At 41.9% G+C, this 22,669-nt stretch overlaps 1 protein-coding gene and 1 long non-coding RNA gene across 6 annotated transcripts in view; one reads left to right on the forward strand and one right to left on the reverse strand.

The window, feature by feature from the left end:
• The window catches only part of LOC117951121, a 14,494-nt gene extending 10,163 nt beyond the window's left edge, over positions 1 to 4,331 (forward strand). Inside the window, exon 3 of the long non-coding RNA XR_004658059.1 lies at positions 4,320 to 4,331. This is a non-coding gene — a long non-coding RNA (uncharacterized LOC117951121). The remainder of the gene's footprint in view (positions 1 to 4,319) is intronic.
• The window catches only part of LOC117951120 (transducin-like enhancer protein 1), a 43,118-nt gene extending 31,828 nt beyond the window's left edge, over positions 1 to 11,290 (reverse strand). For 2 of the 5 annotated variants that reach the window (XM_034882664.1, XM_034882665.1), the window contains exon 1: positions 5,189 to 5,738. In XM_034882664.1, the coding sequence (XP_034738555.1) occupies positions 5,189 to 5,212 (24 nt within the window). In that variant the 5' untranslated portion in view covers positions 5,213 to 5,738. Of the gene's footprint in view, positions 1 to 5,188; positions 5,740 to 11,270 lie in introns of those variants that run through there. The other 3 variants (XM_034882668.1, XM_034882663.1, XM_034882666.1) reach the window with 3 other exon arrangements.
• Between the last annotated feature and the right edge of the window lie 11,379 nt (positions 11,291 to 22,669).

Raw genomic sequence — 22,669 nt, forward strand, 5'->3', positions numbered from 1 at the left:
CCCCCCCCCCCCCCCGACCCCCTCCACATCCTCATTCCTCTCTCCATCCTCCCGCAAGCCTCGTTATTCAAATCCCCCTGCTGTCAGCCCACATTAGCGAGGCTCCACAGTTTGCCTGTCAGCTGGCTTAATTGCTGGAGGTGCTTTCTTTTATTAGGTAACCCCCTCAGTTCATTTGTTCCTTCCACCACGGCGCACCTCCACAACAGCTTGTGTAAACCTGAGATCCATTCAGCATCTTTTCCTTCTGCCTTTTCTTTTTCTCTCTCCCTCTCTGTCTCCATCTAATCGGTGGCTGAGCAAAGCAGGCGGACTCCTGATCAATAGCCACACTCTCACCCCTGGACAACAGTGGTGATAAAGAGCTAAAAGCATGCTAGGACGTGGGGCATGGATGCTTGCTCAATGTTAGCTCTAAAAAGACAAGGAAAGGCCTCAACTCACTTACTCAAGTACTCCCCCCCACTACAGTTTGTCCCCTACCTTAATTATCTTTACTGACTAGACATTTAGAAAGACCACCTCCTTGAAGGGATTGGTATGATGAGGGGAGATGGGAGATACACACATCAAGGTTTAGGCAAGTATTCAGTTTAAAACATTTTTCCTTAAATCAATTACAGGTCTTCATTTCCCAGCCCCAAAACTCTCAAAAAAGGTCCTAACATCAATGTTGACATTTTGAAACTCAACTGTGTAATGTGTTAAGTTCAGCTGTTAAGTTAGCACAGGCTTTGTGGCACTGCACTAACGTCCACATGGTTGTGATGTGAAGTCACCAAGTACTTAAATATCAGTTAAAAAAGCATCAACTGGCACCACAACATCCACTTTGTAATATGGCATTGGTGCTAGGTTGGGTTTTGGATTACATATTTAACTAATTACAGATCTCAGGTGACACCAACCCATTATAGAACTAAGAAAAGGTCTTAAGTGTTGGAGTCTGTAGTGTGCCATAACATTAATTTTAACATACATTGACAAGACACATCTATGACTTTGGAAAGGTACAGTCCCCGGGGGCCTGTGCCTCATAAAGTGAGCCTTTCAAAAGAGTCCATTGGGACAAGCAAGTCAAACAAATCCATTTTAACTGTATAATCTTATCAACACTTGTTTGGAAGACAATAGTACTTATATTACACACCCAAGCTGTCTACAGTGTGTACCAACTAGGGATGTAATAATTCCAAATTTTACTGTACAATTAACTGTCCCAGAAATAATTACTATTACCAATATAAATGTCTGTTTCAGTCCAATTTAAAAAATATGTATGCATTACTTTTGCAACCAAATTAGTATTTTGAATGAATCCTAAGACTCATCTTTTGGTTATATCACTATTATGTGACCCAGATAGTGTAAGGAGACAGGTACACAGCCTATAAAGTCTCTTTACGATCATAAAAACACTATTTTTAGGACCTTAGCTAATGTTAGCAATGAATTGCAGTTAAACAAAAACAGTGATTATGTAAAAAAAAAAAAAAAAAAAAAAAGACAAATTGCGTGCTATAAAATATGTATAAACGACTGGCTAAGCTACAAATATTGAACCACGGTTCACCCACAAAAGTAGCCTATTCACAACCTCTCGCCCAGTCTAAGGCATTGCTCAGGATAAAATGGTTGGCAGAGGGATTTTGGTAATATTTTGACCAACCTTATTCTGACCTATTAGAAGTTTGGATGTCTTTGATAACTCACTGATAATTACACTATCTCACACAGATCAGGTCTACTTTGGCAACAGAAAGATCTTTAAATCTACTCCCCCCACCCCAAAGCAAACGGATGGACATTGGACACCTTTTAGTGAGTTATAGCTTTCCTCTTTTTATCCATTTATGTCTGTGTCTACATCATAGCAGTGAATGTTTCGGTCACTGTGGCAGAGCTAAAAAAAAAAAAAATAAAGTTAACGACAGCCAGCCATCGTGCCATGTCCCTTACACTTCTCAGATAATGTGCTATAAATGGGCAAAATCTGAAAAAAATCATCTGAACACATAAGAGCCAGAAGCATGTTCAAGAATGTTTCAATGCTGTTTTTGTAATGTGGGCACCACCACTTCATTACAGCGGCACACACAATTGGACTTTTAATCTCTGGTGAGGAGAGGTTTAGTTTAGGTGTGCACTGCATTTGGTCAGTACACTAGCAAGCTCCAAACATGTAGATACAGTGGGGAGAACACGCATTTGATACACTGCTGATTATGCCGGTTTTCCTACCTAAAAAATATGTAGATGTCTGTTATTTTGATCATAGGTACACTTCAACTATGAGAGACGGAATCTAAAACAAAAATCCAGAAAAACACATTGTATGATTTTTAAATAATTCATTTGCATTTTATTGCATGACATTTGAAGTATTTTATACATCTGAAAAGCAGAACTTAATATTTGGTACAGAAACCTTTGTTTGTTATAACAGAGATCATACGTTTCCTGTAGTTCTTGACCAGGTTTGCACACAGTGCAGCAGGGATTTTGGCCCAGTCCTCCAGACAGACCCTTCAGGTTTGAGAGCTGTCGCTGGGCAATAGGGACTTTCAGTTCCATCCAAAGATTTTCTATTGGTTTCAGGTCTGGAGACTGGCTAGCCAACTCCAAGACCTTGAGATGCTTCTTACTGAGCCTCTTCTTAGTTGCCCTGGCTGTGTGTTTCGAGTCGTTGTCATGTTGGAAGACCCAGCCACGACCCATCTTCAAGCCTCTTTCTGAGGGAAGGAGGTTGTTGGCCCAGATTTCGCGATACATGGCCCCATCCATCCTCCCCTCAGTACGGTATAGTCGTCCTGTCCTCTTTGCAGAAAAGCATCCCCAAAGAATGATATTACCACCTCTGTGTTTCACAGTTGGGAAGGTGTTCTCGGGGTTGTACTCATCTTTCTTCTTCCTCCAAACACGGCGAGTAGAGTTTAGACCCAAAAGCTCTATTTTTGTTTAATCAGACCAGATGACCTTCTACCATTCCTCATCTGGATCATCCAGATGTTAATTGGCAAACTTCAGATGGGCCTGGACATGCGCTGGCTTGAGCAGGGGACCTTGCGTGCGCTGCAGGATTTTAATCCATGACGGCGTAGTGTGTTACTAATGTTTGTTTTTTTAGACTGTGGTACCAGCTCTCTTTAGTTCATTGACCAGGTCCTGCCGTGTATTTCTGGTCTGATCCCTCGCCTTCTTCATGATCATTGACGCCCCACAAGGTGAGATCTTGCACGGAGCCCCAGACCGAGGGAAATTGACCATCATCTTGAACTTCTCTCATTTTCTAATAATAACAGTTGCCTTCTCACCAAGATGCTTGCCTATTGTCCTGTAGCCCATCCCAACCTTGTGCAGGTCTACAATTTTCTCCCTGATGTTCTTACACTGCTCTCTGGTCTTAGCCATTGTGGAGAGGCTGGAGTCTGTGTAATTGAGTGTGTGGACAGGTGTCTTTTATACAGGTAACGCAGTGTATCAAATACTTGGTCTCCCCACTATATATACACATTACGCACACACACACACACGTCACGTCATGTTTATATAATATATGGGTCTCATCCTTTACAGCAGACCAGTATCTAGTGATGACAGGTTGCTGCCGGCCTAGCATTTCCGAGATTAAACTGTTTGCAGGGTTGAGTGGCCCTTCGCTTCGAGGTGCAAACAAGAGCTGCTGATGGCCAGAGAATTTCTGAGGACGGACAGTCTCACATGGTACTGTTCTGCGGAGACTCAAAATGAAGCAGGGCCGCCGGCCTAAACATTCCACCCAGACCTGCCACAGGCTGCTCCTCTCACCCTGGGACGCCAGCCCATACATTAAGATGTGGTTTGGAGTGCTCACAGGAACACAGTGAGGAGAGGCTGGATGAGAGGGATTGGGTTTACAGTGCAAACCACAGACCCACAGTCCGCCTCCTGCATTCAGCTATACTACATACACAGCTGCTGGAGTGTGTGTGTGTGTGAGAAAAAGAGAGATATTTGTGTATGCACTGTGTGTTTCAAAAGAGAGGACTCACAAGATCCCTTTATCACTCTAAGGAAGTAAAGGGTGACATTTTTAAAGTTACAATGCAAGCTAACCACACAAAAAACAATGTTGTTTTGGGTCTTTACATGCAATTGTGAATTTGTGAAAAGGTTTAATTAAAGTGGCATCCACACGTAAAGTTCTATTTCACAGTTAATCTGGTTTCAATGCCTGTCAACACACGGTCAGGGGCGGGGTGCAGGGTGGCATGGCTGAAGGATGTAGATGAGGGTTAGGCAAATGAGCAGGTCTTAATTGATACTTCACACAGCTGGAGGACCAGTGTTTATGTATTTCAGTCTGCTCAAAAGCTCTCCACCTAACTCGACTAAAACAAATTAAAGCCATGCAGCATGAATTTCGATCCTAACCTCGCAGAGATCCATCTCAAAACACAGACAGCGGGCCAATTTCTTTCTCGTTTTCACAGCCACATTACTAGCCCTTGTAGAGGACTTTTGGCAATCGCGGTTAGCTTCTTGAAAAGGGGAAGCTTCTAGTTTTCCATCCATCAAATGAGTCTCCCTTGATATGATTGAAAAGAAATTTAAAAAGCAGATTATTTTTTTTTAAAACAATGAGTGCCACTTGAGAAGGGCAGACCATTGAGTGAAGGTGTCAACAAGCCGAGCTGACTCACTCCCCTCCTCCTCACAGCCTGTGAGGAAGGGACAAACACACACACACACACACACACACACACACACTCTTCATCATCTGGGTCAACTCTATGGGAGTATGGGAAGAGAAGGAAGCTCCGTGTTTCTAAACTGGTGGTGACCACCAAGGACATGAGATTCACACACACAGATACGCAGCAAAGTTGGACTTAACCCCTACTGACAGCAATGTGCCTGAACTTCCTAAATGCAAAGAATACACAGGGCGTTAATATAAAGGCAAACAAGAGACCATGTTGTAGCTATGTAACAGCCTATCATAATTCCCCCCACAAAGGAGTCCCCGGAAATAGACTGTAAGGATGACAAAGAAACACTTCGGGCTTGTACTTTCTTATTGATGCTCACTACGGTTTTAAGAACAACCTGGCGTTTATAACACACACGCGTTGTTTTTAATAGAGGTTCCAGACAATAACCTCGTTAAACGCGTGTATACGGTTACATAGTAGCGTAGCCTACTTACCGGTGGTCGGTTCTGAGGAAACATTGTAGCCGCCGACTTGTGTGCCTCCGTGTGCGTTTTTTTGTCCTTCTTCTATCTCGCTTTTGGGGCGGAAAGCTTCCTCGAGAAATACGAGCAGCCGATGTACTATTGTTGATCTCAGAGAGGCATTTGGCCCGGTTTCAAAGGTAATGGCAAAGCTAGTCTCAGCTCGCTCATTCCTAGCTTCAAGACTCCTTTGTTCTGGGTTATATCTCCAACCGCACACCGCACCGCACTCGACGTGTAGTGAGGACGGGGAGAGGAGAGGAGAAACAGCCGGTCCAAGGAAGCCTTCTTCCAAGTCCTCAACTTCTCGCTTCCGCCAATTGCAATGTCTGAATTGGGTTCTCTCCCTGATATGTCTTCGCCGTCTGTAGCATAAAGACCAGGGGGGGGGGGGGGGGGGGGGGGGGGGGGGGGGGGGGGATGTGGTTTGCTTGTGGCTACAGAGACGGACACACCACCGGCACATTCAATGCAGCCTCTTTTGTCTCGCTCGTTGGCCTGCACTCTTTTCACACAACACTCCCAGTCCCTCACTCTCACTCCCCCCTTCTCTGATCCTCAATGGGACATAACATATGAGTAGCACTCTTTAAGGAGGGGGGGGCGCTAAAGACACTGCTTTCCCCCACAGTTTAAATTAATAACCTTATGACAGCTTTGGTGATGTTTTTTGTTGCAGAAAAATATATTCAATTCAATCTACCATTCATAGTTATAGCCTAAATACTGGGCAAATGAGAGCATCGAGCATTCACACAATGCTGTTCTTCAAAGCCTGATGATACCTTTTTTTCCTGTTGTTAGTGTTGTATTTTAATTATTCACCCTCATATATTAGGATAATTGTAAATCTATCCACACAATTATTAGGCAACATTTTTATTTTTTATAAAATGTACAACATTTTCTTTAAAAATAAGAGGTTCAGAGGAATTGTTCAGTGATTGAATGAAATCTCCACGTGGGGCTCAGCCTCGGCACGGTAAACACTGGTAAAATCAGCCAATGAGTATTGAGAGCCCCCACGTGGGGCGTGCTGACCGTTTGCTGATTGGAGGGTTTAGGTAGCACAACACTCCGCCCGTCAATCAAGCAGGCTACAACTGCTCTGTGTGGTTAACCCTTTCCTGGTACAGGGAGTGCTTGAGAATGAGGAGTTGTGTGGTTGCTGTATCAAGATTCAGTGGTTTCCTTTTTTTCTCCCCACAAACCATCAATGCATTGAAAAAGCTCACGTTTACCCCAATTCGTCCCTGTTGATGTGGAAATAAATAGACTTTGCTCTAACTTCTGCCGCCTACTGCTCATTTCTAGATGTCAAAAATGAATCATGACCACAGGGAGCTGACCAAACATGAAAATACCAAATACATCTAAATCACACCCCAAGAAGGCAGCTGAAGCCACAGAAATACAACAGTGATAATGCTGCAACGCTTGCATAGGCGTACATTGAATATGCGCATTGTTGTCACCTGGAAAATGAGAATTATTCTGGGTAAGAAAGGAGAAATGGTGGAAAAAAATTGGTATTCTGGTGGCACGACCCCTTTGGCGGGGCTCATAATTAGAGAGAGAGAGATATTGAAAAAGCAATTTCTGACAGTGGAAATCACAACCTGCCAGAGGTGGAGTTGGAAAATATAGATGTGTGTGTGTGTGTGTGTGTGTGTGTGTGTGTGAGAGAGAGAGAGAGAGAGAGAGAGAGAGAGAGAGAGAGAGAGAGAGAGAAAAAGACAGAGAGAGGAAACGCAGAGGGGGAGACAGGGAGGGAGGGAAAAAGGGAGGGAGGAAGGGAGGAGGAAGAGAATAAAGGATGAAGGACAGCAGGGGGGTTATGAGAAAGACGAGCCAGTAGGAGGGTTAGAGATTGAACGAGGAGAGTGCACACGGGTGATGGAAAAAAAAGTGTGTGTGTGCGCCGGGTGCATGTGTGTTGAGCAGACAAGTGAGGGAATGAAAAAGAGGGAAGGGTGAGGGGAGCCAGAAGAGAGTGGAGAGAGAAGGACAGAAAGAGGGAAAGAGAGAGAGAGAGAGAGAAAGAAAGATTTTATTGCCATTTTTTCCCATGAATTTTAATGCACAGTGCTGGTCTCCCTCCCGGATTCTGGGATCACATTTATTAGAAAAAAAGTCATGAGGAATGCAGTGCTTTGCAGTCTGCTGCTGCACGGGGAGATGTTTCATGTTGGTGTGTTGGTGTGTGTGTGTGTGTGTGTGTGTGTGTGTGTGTGTGTGTGTTTTGCTGGGCAGCAGGGTGGGGGTGCACAGGATCTATGAGGCTCCGTTACGTTTTGCTGGGGGGAGGCGTAATATAATAGATGATAGAAAATGATAAGTGAAGGACACATATTATTGTTATTGGCAGGTCAGATGAAGGAGTGTGCTAGGTGTGTGTGTGTGTGTGTGTGTGTGTTGGCTGAGCGCCAGTGATTAAATACTCCAAGTCCACAGTGCCCTTCTCTCCTCCACAGAGGCTCAGAACAACGGGACATCAAAGTGGTCCCACAATGGTTCGGGACACAATGGCCGTAATGCTATGGGAGCTTTTGGTTTTGGCTCGGTGGTGTGAAGTTGTAAAGGGACTATTCTGTTGAACAAATGTATGCGGGCTGCCACTAAACACATGCTCACCTACACACACCTGTATCAAAGAGCAAAACAGTGGAGAGTGCCTGAGGGAGCGGCAGCATCCCTTTATTATCACAACTTAAGGCGTGGAAAAAAAAACAGCAGTGGGAGCCCAAACCACCCGTTATCCATACAGTGGGCAAATAATCACCAAGCTTTTCAAATGAGGGGACAAAAACAAGTTCATTTTCCAGGAAACCTCAGAAACGACTTAATCCCTAGTTGCTAACAGCAACATCAGCGTCAAACTGTGATGATGATATTAGCACTAAATGATGCCCTAATAACACTGGACAAAGTCTACGGGACAGATATCCGGTCAAAAAGATCATAATCGTATATTTTCTTTTGTTCATTGGAAGGCAGCATTACAATGTTTTGCATCAAAAGGCTTCACTTGTCTGGTGCTCTCTCCAGTGAGACTGGCAGATACAGGATTGTATACTAATTAACCATCTATAAACGTTGATGTGCAGAAACTCTAAAAATCACAAGAAAAATCCACTCAAACAACAGTGGAATTGACAGTATTGCTGATGTACTGTGCATTTCTTTGCCCCGTCTTGTTGTTTGTTAGAGCGTTTTTTTTTTTTATTAAACACCAGTGATGAATGGCCAAATCTAGATGACCACTTCAGTATATTTCCACTAGAGCTTATGGAAATATGGTCAATCACATCCATTGTAAACATCAGATTCAAAGAGCAAGGCCTTCTTTTCAGACCTACAATTGTGGAACAATCATACCGGTAGGAGACCATCATAGACCCAGCAGGGAAACCATTTTCTCCAATAGCAGTATAGCCACTACAGACCACAATATATTGAAACTGCAAGATATGCTGCATTTTGAGGGCTGCAACTACATTTATTTCCTGACATAGAAAGCCCACATTCTCATGTTTTTATTCTCATTATTCACGCACATAGTAGGCTCTGGAGTTCCTTTCCCTTTTTATTAAAACGTTAAAGAAAATAAAAAAACACCACTAACCACTCTTTAAGCAGTCAAAATTACATTTCATAAAGAAAAATAAGCTCTAGAACCCAAATCAATGACCTTCCACCATGGAAGCCATTTAAAGGGCAGAATTTTCCTTTAGTTTAACTTTGGTCAACTCAGCAGCAGACAGAGTTCATCTTTAAAATCAAAAGGAAGAAAAAAAAAAAGGGTATCTCATGAGGAAAAAGATGATGTTGGAGTAAGGTGTTTTGGTTCCGGTCATAATCTTTTGGTTTTGTGGTGTCCCTATTTTCTCTCCGCCCCACCACTTCTTCTCAATTTCTCCAGTGGGGTCGAGAATGGCTACTGCCCAGCGTGGGCTTGAGTGACAGCAAGACAAGGCCACAGTGTTGTCATGGTGGTGCCCGCCTCCACCCCCACAGCCCTCCTCACCACCACCTCACTTTGCCCTCATCAGACATGCTGGGTGTCAGCGCAGACGGCACTGTGATTTATTGTTCTCTATTCCTCTGGGACACCCCCACCCCGCTAACTCACACACATCCACGCAGGCAATCTCAATCCCCCCCCCCCCCCCCCCCCCCCCCCCCCCCCCCCCCCCCACAGTCCCATCCACCCACCGACAAATCCCCTCCCCTTCTGCCCTCTCCTGCTGCATGGCCCCTGGGGGAAAGAAGGGGTAATGACCCACATCAGCAGCAACTATGCACACACACACACACACACACACACACACACACACACACACACACACACACACACACACACACACACATCCTCTCCACCTTGCAGGCAGATACAAATAAATACCCTCTGTGACACACATACGTACACGTATGTACACATAAAACAGACGCTGACACATTTACGCCCACAGGCATGCGTATGTGGGAACTCAGGAATTTCAGTGCCGTAATGTTGTTGCTCATAAGTCTCCTCCACTGAAGAGATCAATACTCCATCATCTACTTCTGTGGTGTTTGCTAAATAGTTCTTTCTTTTTGGAAATAGGACATTTTCATCATAACCCGGGCCAGCATTACCTCTGGAACAGGGAATGTAAACCTCTTCTTTTCACCAGCACTTCTTTCTTTAAAAACAGAACAATGTGATGATTTGTGTCTCTCTGTAGTGAAGTTGACTAAGATCTCATTGACTTTCTAGATTTCTATGAATGCATCAGTTTGCACATTTTCAGCCAAGAACTACCAAAATTACACTGCATGCTCACGGAGGAAATAAGAATGAAGTAAGAGGACTTCTAGAAAGTTTCCTCATGGTGTCAAGATAATTTCATATGTTTCAGTGGAATTCTTAGATACTTTTCTGAGGTTGATTCTGAATTTAGGTGGTTGATCAGCACTGAAGGGAAAGTGAAGAGGTTAACTCTAAGCATTGACTTGCAAATGCCACTGACAGCACTCTGCTGTGTGCTGTCACTCATCTCACACCCAAGTGATCCTTTCCTGCAAAAAGTATGCCACTACTGCAACAGGTTTACACTGTACAAGAGTGCTGGCAAGCTGAGAGGTGTCAGGTGTTAATTTGTCTGTTAATTTGTCTGTTAAAAAAGTAAGGACTAGTTAATACATGAATTAATTATGCATCCAAAAGAAGACAAGGAATGAAGGCTAGTCAAAGATCTGTTGATGATGTTTACAGAGTTTTCTCCAAAATTAGATAAGATAGAACTTTATGTGTCTCAGGGGAAATTGTGCATCATTAGTAGGAAAGAATGCAAATACAATGAGTGTGAATACAAAATATTAATAAAGGTGCAAGTATAAATAATCGATTAAAAAAGATATCCCAAATCCACATAATTAAAAAAATACACAATGCATAAAAAATATGATTATAAATCAGGAAAGTAGCAATTAACAAAAGATAGCAGCCTCACATATATGGTTGACAAAATGACACTTGAGATGCTGCCCTTTCCCTAAACTGCACTAATTAGCCACACTTGTGTAGAGTGAGGTGTGTTGGATAGAGGCAGTAAACAGGTACATGAAATGGATCAATATCTGCCTCCACAGACCAACTTTCATATCAAAACTCAAATACTGTGTTGTTGCACAGCCTCTTGTGGTTTCTTGTTATTTTTCACCGTAGACGGTGGTTTACCTTTACACATCATAAACTGTACTGTCTACGGCACACATACTGGCAACAAGCTAGCTAACACTGCATTATATTGCCACCTGCTGTCCAACAGAAGTACTGCAGTCAGATGAATGAGGTTGGCAGGATGTGTATACAGTAGACTAAGGACCATGGCGCAATACTGGAACTTAATTAGTAAGTTATTGACAAGACTGCATGTTAATACAGCTGTTAAAGGTGTATATGTCCAATGGTGGAGAATAACTGGTTTTGTAATGCCCGCAATTTGGATTAAACCAGTGATTATCTGATTTAGATGTCGGTACAACCTCCGGAAGTTCAAAGTTAATTTACCAGCTAGTTTACCTGGCAACAGACATTAATCAGCTCTTCATTGTACCCGCAGATAATTCAAATATTTACTACCTGTCCGGGTTTTAATGAAATGGGAAAACTTTCAACAGTGACTGACGGGAAAGCAGTGAGGTAGTAGCTATATGCCAAACTGTGTAGACACGTAAAGACGCCATTTTCAGGCGGCAGGCTGCAAGTATAACTTTGTACCACACGGTGTCACCATTACACTGTAAATGCTGAGCGGTCAGAAAGTTAATTTTGTATTCAAATCACTGCCACTGAACACATGCTCACCTACACAAACCTGTATCAAAGGGGAAAACAGTGGAGAGTGCCTGAGGGAGCGGCAGCGTCCCTTTAATATCACAACTTAGGCTAGGCCTACTTACTATCCAGACAGTGGGCAAATAATCACCAAGCAGCGAAACATCAGGAGGGAGATTTTTGAATGGCATGACGAAAACCCATCCCAAAAAACCTTAGAGATGAGTTAATCCCTCTGTAGTTTCTAAAAGCAACATCGAATTGTAATGATGATATAAGCACTAAATGATGCCCTAATAACACTGGACGTGTGTGTGTGCGTGTGTGTGTTTGAATATATAGGTATGATTAGTCAGCGCACAGTGGATTGCATTATTTTCCCCAGAGGCTTATTCTCACACTCACAAGCAATTAAATCCTGGAATATGATTTAATCACAGCCTCTTTCACAAACAAGAAGCCTACTGAGGGTGGGGGGGATTTACTAAACTAATTATAATTCAGCAATTTTGGCAGTCAAAATAAATCTTGGTTCACACCTTCACTGGTGTCCTTCACCTATATAGTGTCTGTGGACAGAGCTATAAAGTAGAAATAATATAGTCCAAAAATACTCAATTAGAAGTAAAAGTCCTGAGTTCAAAACATTACTTAAGGAAAAGTAGAGAACTATTATCATCAAAATAATGTCATTGTTTCATATGATTTTATATTTAAAAAGTAAGTTAGAAAGTTAAAAAGTAAGAGTGTCAAATAAATGTAGTGAAGTGAAAAATGCAACAATTCCCTCTGAAATGTAGTGTAGCAGAAATATAAAGTTGCATAAAACTGAAATACACACGTTACCTCAAAATTGTACTTCAGAACAGTCCTTAAGTAAATACACTTAGTTACATTCCTCCCCTGCGTGTGACTAAAACTATGTGATTATGTTTAAAATACAGCATCATATCAGTTGGTAGATGCAGTGCTCTGACTGATGTAAATGTGAATTCTAAAAATAATATTAGTACAGTAGGTGCTCAGGTTTATAGTTCATGCTAATACATAGGTACTATTCCAGCAGGTTTTGAATTGGTGATTTTTCAGGTGTAAGGATGTCTTGACATCTAGGTTAGATCGGTCACAGCATCAACTGGAAACATTCTTCTTCTTCTGCAAAGTAGCATAAACCTAAAAACTCCTCAAATTTGTACTGTACTTAACATATCTCTATGATCAAGTTGGTGACAGGTCTGGGTCCCCGGAATCTGTAAAATATTATAACCTGTGTTTTACCTTCCTAAGTGCTGTATCATAAGGTCAAATTGAGGACTTTTGAAGCCATAATGTTTACCTCATGGTAGTCCAAGAAATTAAATATTTAATTCTCCATCTACACAGTTTTTCACAGTGTAATCAGAAAACTCGGCCACAGACTTTTATTTGTCTTTCTTTAACCACGTTAGCTTCTTATTACTGAGGTTAAATGCCAGTTCTTTTTTTCTTTATTTTCCTCCTCCAGTTCTTTTTTGCTTGCACTTTCCTCTCCTCAGAAGATTGTTGAATTTTAGGAATATGAACCATCTTCTCCTTTTGCCTTCTTGGCCGGTAGCATGTACACTAACATTTTCCCTGCTTTCATTCACTATTCCCTCTCACTCTGCAGATTCCTGGCACGGGAAGGCATCTTGTATTTTCCAGGGGAGACGAGCTGGCTGTGGAGCAGACCCAAGCCTCCCACTTCCCCTTGTGGTCCTTCTCTCTCCCTGCAGCAGCTACATGGAGAACAGCTACAGAAGGGATAAGCCCATTTTAAAACCATTGTGGTTACAATTAAAGCTCAATTACTGACCGTCTAAAGAGAAAAGGGAAAATATCCAATGTAATGGGATTTTCTAGCAAGAATGTGATCCGTTTCAAAAATCAGATGCCAGTCTTCTCCTGGCGCTTTTGTGTTAATAGATATCGTTATTCTGAGTCCAACTCACATGTAGCAAGAAACATTAGAGGCCTAAAGCAATTTCCAGTACAGCCACAGGATTTATTATCGGCAGGAGAATGTGTTATTACAAAGACAGACCACATTTGGAGTAACTATGTAAACAGGAGTGTTAAATGACAAGTTCAGAATGATACACAACACCCTAGTACCCCACCGGGGGTGAGTACTCAACGTAGCTGATTTAGTAACTAGTCAGACCGTTTAGTTTGGGTTCCACAAAAATGTAGTTAAAGTGTCACTTAGGAAAATATGTTGGTGTTTGTGAATTACCATCTCTAAACTGTAAAATTGCTGAGTTAGGGGGTTTGCCTTGTTTGTGTTGAGCTTGCTGATGGGTTAAATCCACACATACAGGTTATGCTAGACCTGTATCTCCTCTCTGGCCCCATAAGATAATACATAACTCTCTGCAACCTAAATCTGGAAACCTTAACATAACACAACAGCATTATAAAAATGCCTTGGGTTTAATACCGTAATGTAGTTGTGTGAGAGACATATATATTCCATGATGGGTGGTCTCTGCATGAGCCCATGTATGAGTGCTTTACAGTATGTCACTGTATATTAGTCACTGTATATTAGTAGTCCTTTTTTTAGTGTAAACATAGGACATAAACAAAACTCCACCTTTCCTGGTTATCGTTTTTGTGCATTAATAAAAACAGCCTGTTCTCATCGTGCGGCCTGAACTACACTGTGCTGTTCCCCTTTGGAATGACATCATTCCAGCCTGAAACGGGACTTCGGGCGGTTTCCCAACAGAGGCCCTGTCACGCACAGCCTCCAGCGACACGGTTTGTTTACCTCTCCGTGTCGCTACTATTCCACGGAGGGACACATTTTCCCCTTGACTATTAATCTATAAAGTCTTGCATAACTTACGTGGTCAAGGGCGAACGACGTGAACCTCCTGCGAGGCAAGACGAATGGTGTGTGTGTGTGTGTGTAAATGTATAAATATATAAATCCCTCATGGGGGTCACTGGTGGTAATGGTGAGGATGGCTAGTTGCCAGATAAGGTACTTCTGCTCTGGCTCTCTCTCTCTCTCGGCTGCCTGAAAGAAATGGGCCATTATCCAGTAAGGCCCTTCAGTAAAGCCGGGGCCCCCCGGGCACAGAACTGCTGGATAAGACGACATGCAAACGCCAAGAGACTGGAGACTGGATGCTGGAGACGAGAGAGCTTCAGATACCTTCTCAGACTGTTTACAACCACCTCTACTACGGCCAAAAGCTGCTCCACCCCACTACCTTTTCCTCACTACTTCTTTTTTTCCCATAGGTCATTGCCTGTAAGAGTGAAACGTTTGCAAAACACACTGGCTGTGTAGGCATTCCTGAGTCCAAACTGGACTGCTCTGTAGAAAACTAAACACGTTTTGAGAGTGCATGTGCATGCACTCCAGTCAAGAGTCTCTTCCAGCAGTTTAGACTGCAGCTCAATTCGAACTCCCTCTCTTAGATACTGGCATTACATTAGTGGTGGATAATGTAGCCTAAAAATCTCCAAACATTTGTCCCGGCTCACTGTTCTTCAGACAATGAAGTATTTACTTGATATGCTCCAGACATGAGCATTGTAGCTAAAAGCCAAATGCCCAACTACGATGTGACTTGGATAATATCTTACATTTATCCTGACATTATCATAAGCCTAGAATAGGATATTATTGATGTTATCAGTCACTGGTTACAATCTTCCCTCATTAATTTCTTAATTTGTTTTTAATCAGTTATCCCGGTCAGAACTCAGGTGGTAGAGTGCATGAGTAGATTTCCTCCTCATCCCTGGGGATACCCAAGTGGCCTCAAGGCCGCAGCTGGGAGATGTAATCACTCTATTATGTGCAGGGTCTGTTCTGGGGACTTCATAAACAAAACACCAGGGCCCACTAAAGGAACCAGTTTTTGTGTCTGCAGAGTAGTGCCTTGTTGCCCAAGAAGCTGGCCAAAGCTCAAAGTGGGACAATTACTTATTGGCTCAACAACTGTAAAGCAAATTAAATATTTGACTGGAGAGAACAGTGCTTCAAAAACTTCAACAATCCCCCTCTATGGATCATACATTTTTGTGAACAATACAAATATGACAATAAAGTAATTGTATGAAATCAGAATGCTAAATATCAGTTTCAGTAATGTGCGGGGAAACTGCAGCTGCATGTTGGAAGTGGAGGTTTAGAGATTAGAATGTGACTAATCTCTTGTTTTATCATCAGTGGATGAAAACACCACTGGAGAGCTTTTGGGCCCTGGGAACAAGCTACCTTTGACCCCTGATTAGTTCTTATCAGGACAAGACCAACATTGGCAAATACAATAAAGGATAGGTTATTATATCCAGATACAACTTCTTAACAATAGGATCTCAATACATTCATATCAGCCAGTGGAGATCTTCAATGTGCAATGGGGTTGCTTCAGTAATCCTGTGAAAGAGAATGCAAACTGATGTCTGACCTTAATCCGCTGGGTCCATGTCATCTGCTGGTTCCCTTTGTGAGATCCCCACTGCTGCAGATAGCACAGGGCGATCTCAAAGATACACCCTTAGCTGACCAATCAGGTAGGCAACTCAACAAAAGGCCCAGGAGGCGGGCTCCGGCCTCCGGTTGCTGCACACTTGCTGGGACCGTATTCATGCTTAACCTTTGGCTGCAGTTGTCTGCCACAGTGGAGGGTCTTTGGCCAAAGTCAAAGGTTAGTATCCTCATCATCATCATTGTTGTCATCATCGTCATCATCATCATCATCATCTGCCTCTGTCTCTATCTCACTCCCCCAAAGCTGAGTGGTGTAATTATATTTTGCGGTTACCCACTCAATCACTTTTATGGAGATGAGATGGTTTTTAAATTAATAACAGGTTTGTGGTCTCTGTGGTCTGTCATTATTGATTATAGAAAAATATAACATCAATTTGAATAAAAACATGGATCAGTTCCAATGGCAAACAGCTTCAGGTAATTGGGCTGGGAATTTTTTGAAGTAAAAATAAATGCTTTCAGTGGTTTAATTGTTAATGAAAAGGAAAATAAGATATAGTGGAAATATGAGGTTGGCTATTTGGGTCCAAACTGATTGTTTAAATATGTAAGGTCCATAGAAGCGCCGTTATTGAAATGCAATCTGTGTGACTAACACACTGAATCTCAGTAGGTTTTCATGCTTAAACTCTGATCATGAAATAGTTCCCTCAGCACACAATGGGTTGAGCAGACTATTTATCAGATTTAAGTCTTGTGGGCTTAATTATAAAATAATATATTCATACTGTTATTTCAAATTACACAAGGCCATGACACTGGCTGACAATCCTGCATTAATAATGTTGGGATGTGTGAGTGTGTATGAATGTTTGTGTGTGGAATAGAAAAGGGGTTAATTAGTGTGCCTCCGTGTAGAGCCAATACTTTTGGCTATATGGGGAATAGCTACTGTCTATTATAGGAAGAGAAAAACAACAGAGACTAACTGCTCATTTCTGGAGGCATTTTAATTGCTAGAATACAGCGCCAAGCTAAAAATGTCTCCACTGGCCTCCAGCATGAGAAAGTAACAGAAGCGGCTCTCTGTAACACCTCTGAATCAATGCTGCAGAATAATGTTACTGCCAAAATACTTTGAAACATAAAGTACATAAATAGGGTGGCCTCAATAAAACTAGATTTTCTTGTAACTTCTACTGTCATATAAACTACTGTTATAGAATACTGTGGACATCTGAGTCTAATCTACAAGTTCTTCTTTCACTCACTCAATTCTTCACATGAAAACAGAAGAAATGACGACACTGTGGGCCTCAGACTGCTCAGCTCATGTAAAATCACTAAGCTGTGACTCCACTGACATTCTCCTGCCCCTTTGACTTTTTTTCAATCAATGAAAGTATGTCCAGAGGGTCAGAAGCACCAGTAGTTCCTGAGGCTGCAGTATTGACTGTCTGAGTCACAGTGGGTGTGTGAGTGTAATTGCGCTTTCCATTGCATGGTACGGCTCAACTCAACTCACTCTTTTTTTGGTTTTGCATTAGCAAAAGTTGATCACCTCGGTCAAGGTGCCTAGGCGCCAACGTTGATTCTGTGGCGATCAGCTGAGACTCCTGCCTACACTGATGGGACACCAACCCCAGAGGAAAACATCAAGACAAAAAGGCACCAAAAAAGTCAGCCGTGTCGAGCAGAGCCATGCCATGTGGTGGAAATACAGTACAAATGACTTTCTCTGAGGCAGTTTCCCCCTTTGAGTGCTGAAACGGGATGTAAACAGTTCCACCACGGTGGAAAACGCAAGTTAATAAAGTTAAATTTAACACAGGCTGAAGAACAAGAGCAGCCCTGTGCTTTTCATCCATCCACTTCTAATCACGTAAACCAGTTCAGTCCTCCTACATATCTGTTTCAGTTTTATGCCACCATTCCCCGGATTCCCCTTGCTTCTTATGTTGCCTCTCACTATTCTCTCTTCCTCTTTGGCAGTTTCTACAGAGACCTCAACGAGACACTGCCCTTAGCTTTAGTCTTGTTACCCGGGGTTACCTGATTCATTTGACTGTTACGCCTAATAATTTCCATCCATTTGATGATCCCACTTTTCTCCAACTTCAATTTAATGTCATTAAAATATCGAGCAATTTCCTATCTGATACACACTCTTGAACAGTCAACAAGGCAGAGAGGAAGTGGGAGAGTCATCTACACTACATAAGTGATCCTCAATTAGGAGCAAAAAGTTTAAAAATGTCAGAAATTACAAATATTCATTATTCAGGAATCAGGATCCGGATTTTCTAGCTGCTTCCCTGTCCCACATTCATTCTTCTCTCCTGTTTCTGGTCCTGAAATTCCAGCCTGAAACTATATGGCAGTCGCCCACAGGGACACTGACCAAAGTTGGCTCAACGGTTGAGTATATAACATTCGCCGTTGTCCACCACAGCATGAAAATACTGGCAGCCGAGTCTTTTCTGTCATGCTTTTCATGGTTCCAGCGCTGAGGTTTACCCGAAACCGCTCATCTCGAGAGCCACTTCTCACCCGGCTCTGGGTCATTCAGAGAATTTGCTCCCTGTGGACCAAACCATTCATGATTTGTGATGGCTTCTAAGGAATTATCTATTTTCTGTGTTTGTGTCAAAACTTTTGTCAGCAGATAAGATATACAACATTATTTTGATATAAATCTATTTCCATGCTGGCACTGCATTTAGCATTTCGTGGAAGTTTATCAAGTGTGCTGAACAATATTTTATGATAGAATGTGCTAGTTGTTCAGAATTTCCAAGGTTTTTCACAGCATGCTGATGGTTTGGTAACTAAAACCACAGGAATTTATCTGTCCGCTCCAGGTAGCGTATCTATTTCATCGGCCTCACAACCCCTAAGGCAGATGGTAGATCTGATTTAATGCCGTTTAGATGGATAGTGTCTTACTGTTTACAACCACAGGTGGGTGTGCTGTATAGCAGGCTCAGAAATGCCCTGGTTACCTTAGAGGCAATTCTTCATACTGTAACAAGGTAAATTTACTATTAGGCCTCAGGATAATATATTCAGCAAGGGTACATTATGCATCTCTAGAGAAATTACTGAGAATGCTATGAACTTACAAATTGTTAATCACCCTGAAGAAGAAGAAGCTAAACGGGTAGTCACGTAAATATAATAGCTTAATGTCAGTTTGTTTTGACACCCAAGTAAAAAATGTGTCCCCGTGCAAGTGAGCAATACTGTTTTAAATGTAGGATGACGTTGGTTTTCAATACTGCTACAAACAAAACTGCCACAAATGTCCCCGTGGGTCCAATGTTTATTTTGTTATAAATATATGTTTTTGCAAAGCGATCCATTCTCCAACCTGGACAAGTTGAGGTAGCAGGGGAGCCCTGATTAACCCCTCCTAAATCCAAAGCACTTGGTTTGAATTAATTATTATTTTTTTCATTTTTTATTCATGTCATGACTCAGTCCTTTGACAGCACGTCTCCAGAGGTAGAACGTTAAACCTTCAGACATTGCAGTGCACGAATGCTCAAACTATACTTTTAACATAATACATCTGAAGGTTTATTTACATTCCCTGAGTCTGTTATTGACTTTGTGATGGATCTTGATTTCCCATACAATATCACCTCTTCTAAATAAGAGATAAACTTCAAACCTACTGAGTGAATGATTTCATTTTCAAAGTTCATGATGTTAAAGTGTCAGTTTACCAAAATTACAGAAAAACATGTGCTCTGTGAATCAACCAGAGTAACACAAACATGGTCTCTGTTATTTTTAAAACCGCAAACTACATTTATTTTACCTTCACTATAATGGGATGGATGCCATAATCATAAAGATGGATATCTAAAACCCTGGGTTCATAAAACCAAAGGTTTTTCATGGCAAAATAGCTCTAGAGGTCAGTGAGAAAATAGGCTGTGTTTCAGTATATTGGGCAAACTGATCTGTTTAGCAGATGCTATACATCATCCTGCTGTATGATATAAACAATCTTTAGATAACAAACGTCCTCCTCGCCTTATAACACCCATTTCAAGTGTGTTGACTTTTTGGCTTGTGAAGGATTGTTATTTTGCATCATTGAAATGAAAAATTGCTTGCAATCAAGACTACAGTGAACTTGCCAAGAACATCTTGAAATCGTGATGATGCAACAACATGGTTTATCATATTTAATTTCTTTTAAAAAAAGGAAAAAAATATTCCTTTCTACAGGACACATGTTTACCATCACCATCTAGCAAGTACTGTAGACATGAAATACACCATCACTCATAACTTTGTATCAACAATTAAAGAAGCCCGGTATAATTCCATCAAAAGATCAGTGACATTAAATGTATAAACAAAACAGTATAACTGAATATGGATTTTACCTTTATTTAAAATTCTCTGGTTTAAAAGCCTATAGATATAATCTTTACACAAAAAGCAAACAATGTGAATCATACCTACAAATGGACAAGAGATTGGCCAAACAGTGCCTAATTTAAGGCACTGAAGCATAATAACACATGGAGCCACAGCTGAGAACCTTGTTTTTTCATGAAGCTGGAGAGACATCAAACATCATGCCATTTCTACATCCTCATCCTCATTTGGGCCATTAGTCTGGCCGCAGTAACACACTCTGGTGATTTTGACTCAGGGGAGCCGGGGTGGGGGCCCGCACAGCACTTCATCGCAACCAGTTCCAGCTGTTTCTTGGTGTAAACCTGTTTTAAATGAGTAGATGTCCTCAGGGAGCAAGGTTCCCCATGGGATACCCTACCCCCACCCCCTAAAGTACCATTCCTTTCTCTAGTCTCAGCTCAGTTTTGGGGCCTTACAATCACTACCAGGTGAGAGTCTCTCCTGCTGCCCCCCCCCCCAATCATCTTTGTGGTCTCTCAGATCTGCTGTCAGTCTTCCAGGGGTCTGAAAGCTGTACACAAACTGTACAGGAGACCTTTTCACAAATTAACCCCATTTATCAACACAGGAATGGGAAGAGGAACACAGACGGGTCTTTGAAGTGGGAATGGAGCAGTGTTACCAGCTTCAAAAACACAGTTGGGTATGTAACCCTTTATCATTACAACAGCCCTTTAAAAGCCCTGCCAAGGCATCTGGCTTATGTTTTGACCTGGAATTGGATCCGTTTCTGTGGCAAACTTCTCCAGCCACCAGTCTGAGAAGTCACCAGCCAAAGCACACTGTACATGTGAAATAAAAACATACAAGCATATATATACGCAACATGAAACATGTCTCATAACATTAGTATATACAGTATTTGTGGCTCATAGTGGCAAGCAGGGGTGATTGCACAAAAACCTTAACAGCGCCGGCAGTAAGAGTAAATATAGAACTTCTTTTATTTAAAATAAATTAAGCACCATTTTCAAAATGGTTGTCTCATCCTTCTTTAATAATTAGTATTTGAGAAAAAAAAGAGAGGGCAAATTGCTTAATATTTGATTGGCAATAAAGTAGTGGTAAAGAACAAAAATTCAACAGAAATTAAAGCTATCTATAACAATGGTTTCAGCCTCTGCAGTCCACTCCACACAGGGAAACATATTTTATTCACAAGCTCCACAATTAAATGGATACAATTATAGAAAAGCATCAGCATTGTTAATAAGTCCCTGACACACCAAGCAGACAGTCAAGAAGTAGTGGCGACGAATGCCACCTGTGGTGTTGCTTCACGAGGCCGTGTTCTTGGTAAAAAAAAGAAAAAGAATTGCACTTGAACACACCACAAAGACTACAGCTGACAGCCAAATGCACCATACGTTGCTTGCGTGAGAGAAAATAATTCTCCATGCCATCAGGTGGCGGCAATCTGTTCGTCATTGAGAAATCGCCATCTTATGGACACAATGTGCAAAAACAGATATTCCAAAAAAGGAGCATTCTAACATAATTTTTGGCCTGTTTTTTGTGTATTGGATTGATTAGATGAGATGATGATGAAAAATAAGAAGAGCCTTCTGTGTGTGCGCTCTCACAGTCATTTATTTGCTTTCCTCACTACATATCTTCTTCTTATGCACTAATTTACTCAAGCGGTGCATGACACAACGCAAGAGCTAGGGGTCGACTGACGGTCAGGTCGGCCTAACTCAGATCGACGATCTTCTTGGCGTGTAAGGGCCTTAAGAGTCAGTATGTGATCTCCTCTCCTCAGTTCAGAATCAGATTTATTGGCACCGAAGAGATGATGCGAAAGTCAGGCACTTATCAGGACACTTGGGCAATGATACAACATGATACTAAGAGTAATTTCTGGGACTAGTGAAGCACAGTTGATCAATGTAGTGTAAGTCAACGGGGAGAATAAGCCTGTATAGTGACTTTTAAAAAGGTTACATACTGTAGTTTGTAGGAGTAGATACCCAGCTCGGTTTGTGAGGCAGTTAGGGGAGCTGGCAGAAATGTATTGTCTAATGTCAGATCATAGAATTACATCTGACCGAAGATGTTTGATATAGATCGCCTTTTTGCTAACAGGGTGACATGATACATGGAGAAAATTAGATCATCTGCTGTGGACTTAGAATAATTTGTTATGATTTGCACTGCCCTTCTAGTGTGGAGCCTCTTCAACACCTTGATATTCTCTCTCTCTCTCTCTCCCTCTCTCTCC

This window comes from Etheostoma cragini, chromosome 9 (assembly GCF_013103735.1).
Source record: "Etheostoma cragini isolate CJK2018 chromosome 9, CSU_Ecrag_1.0, whole genome shotgun sequence".
Classification (NCBI taxonomy): Eukaryota; Metazoa; Chordata; class Actinopteri; order Perciformes; family Percidae; genus Etheostoma; species Etheostoma cragini.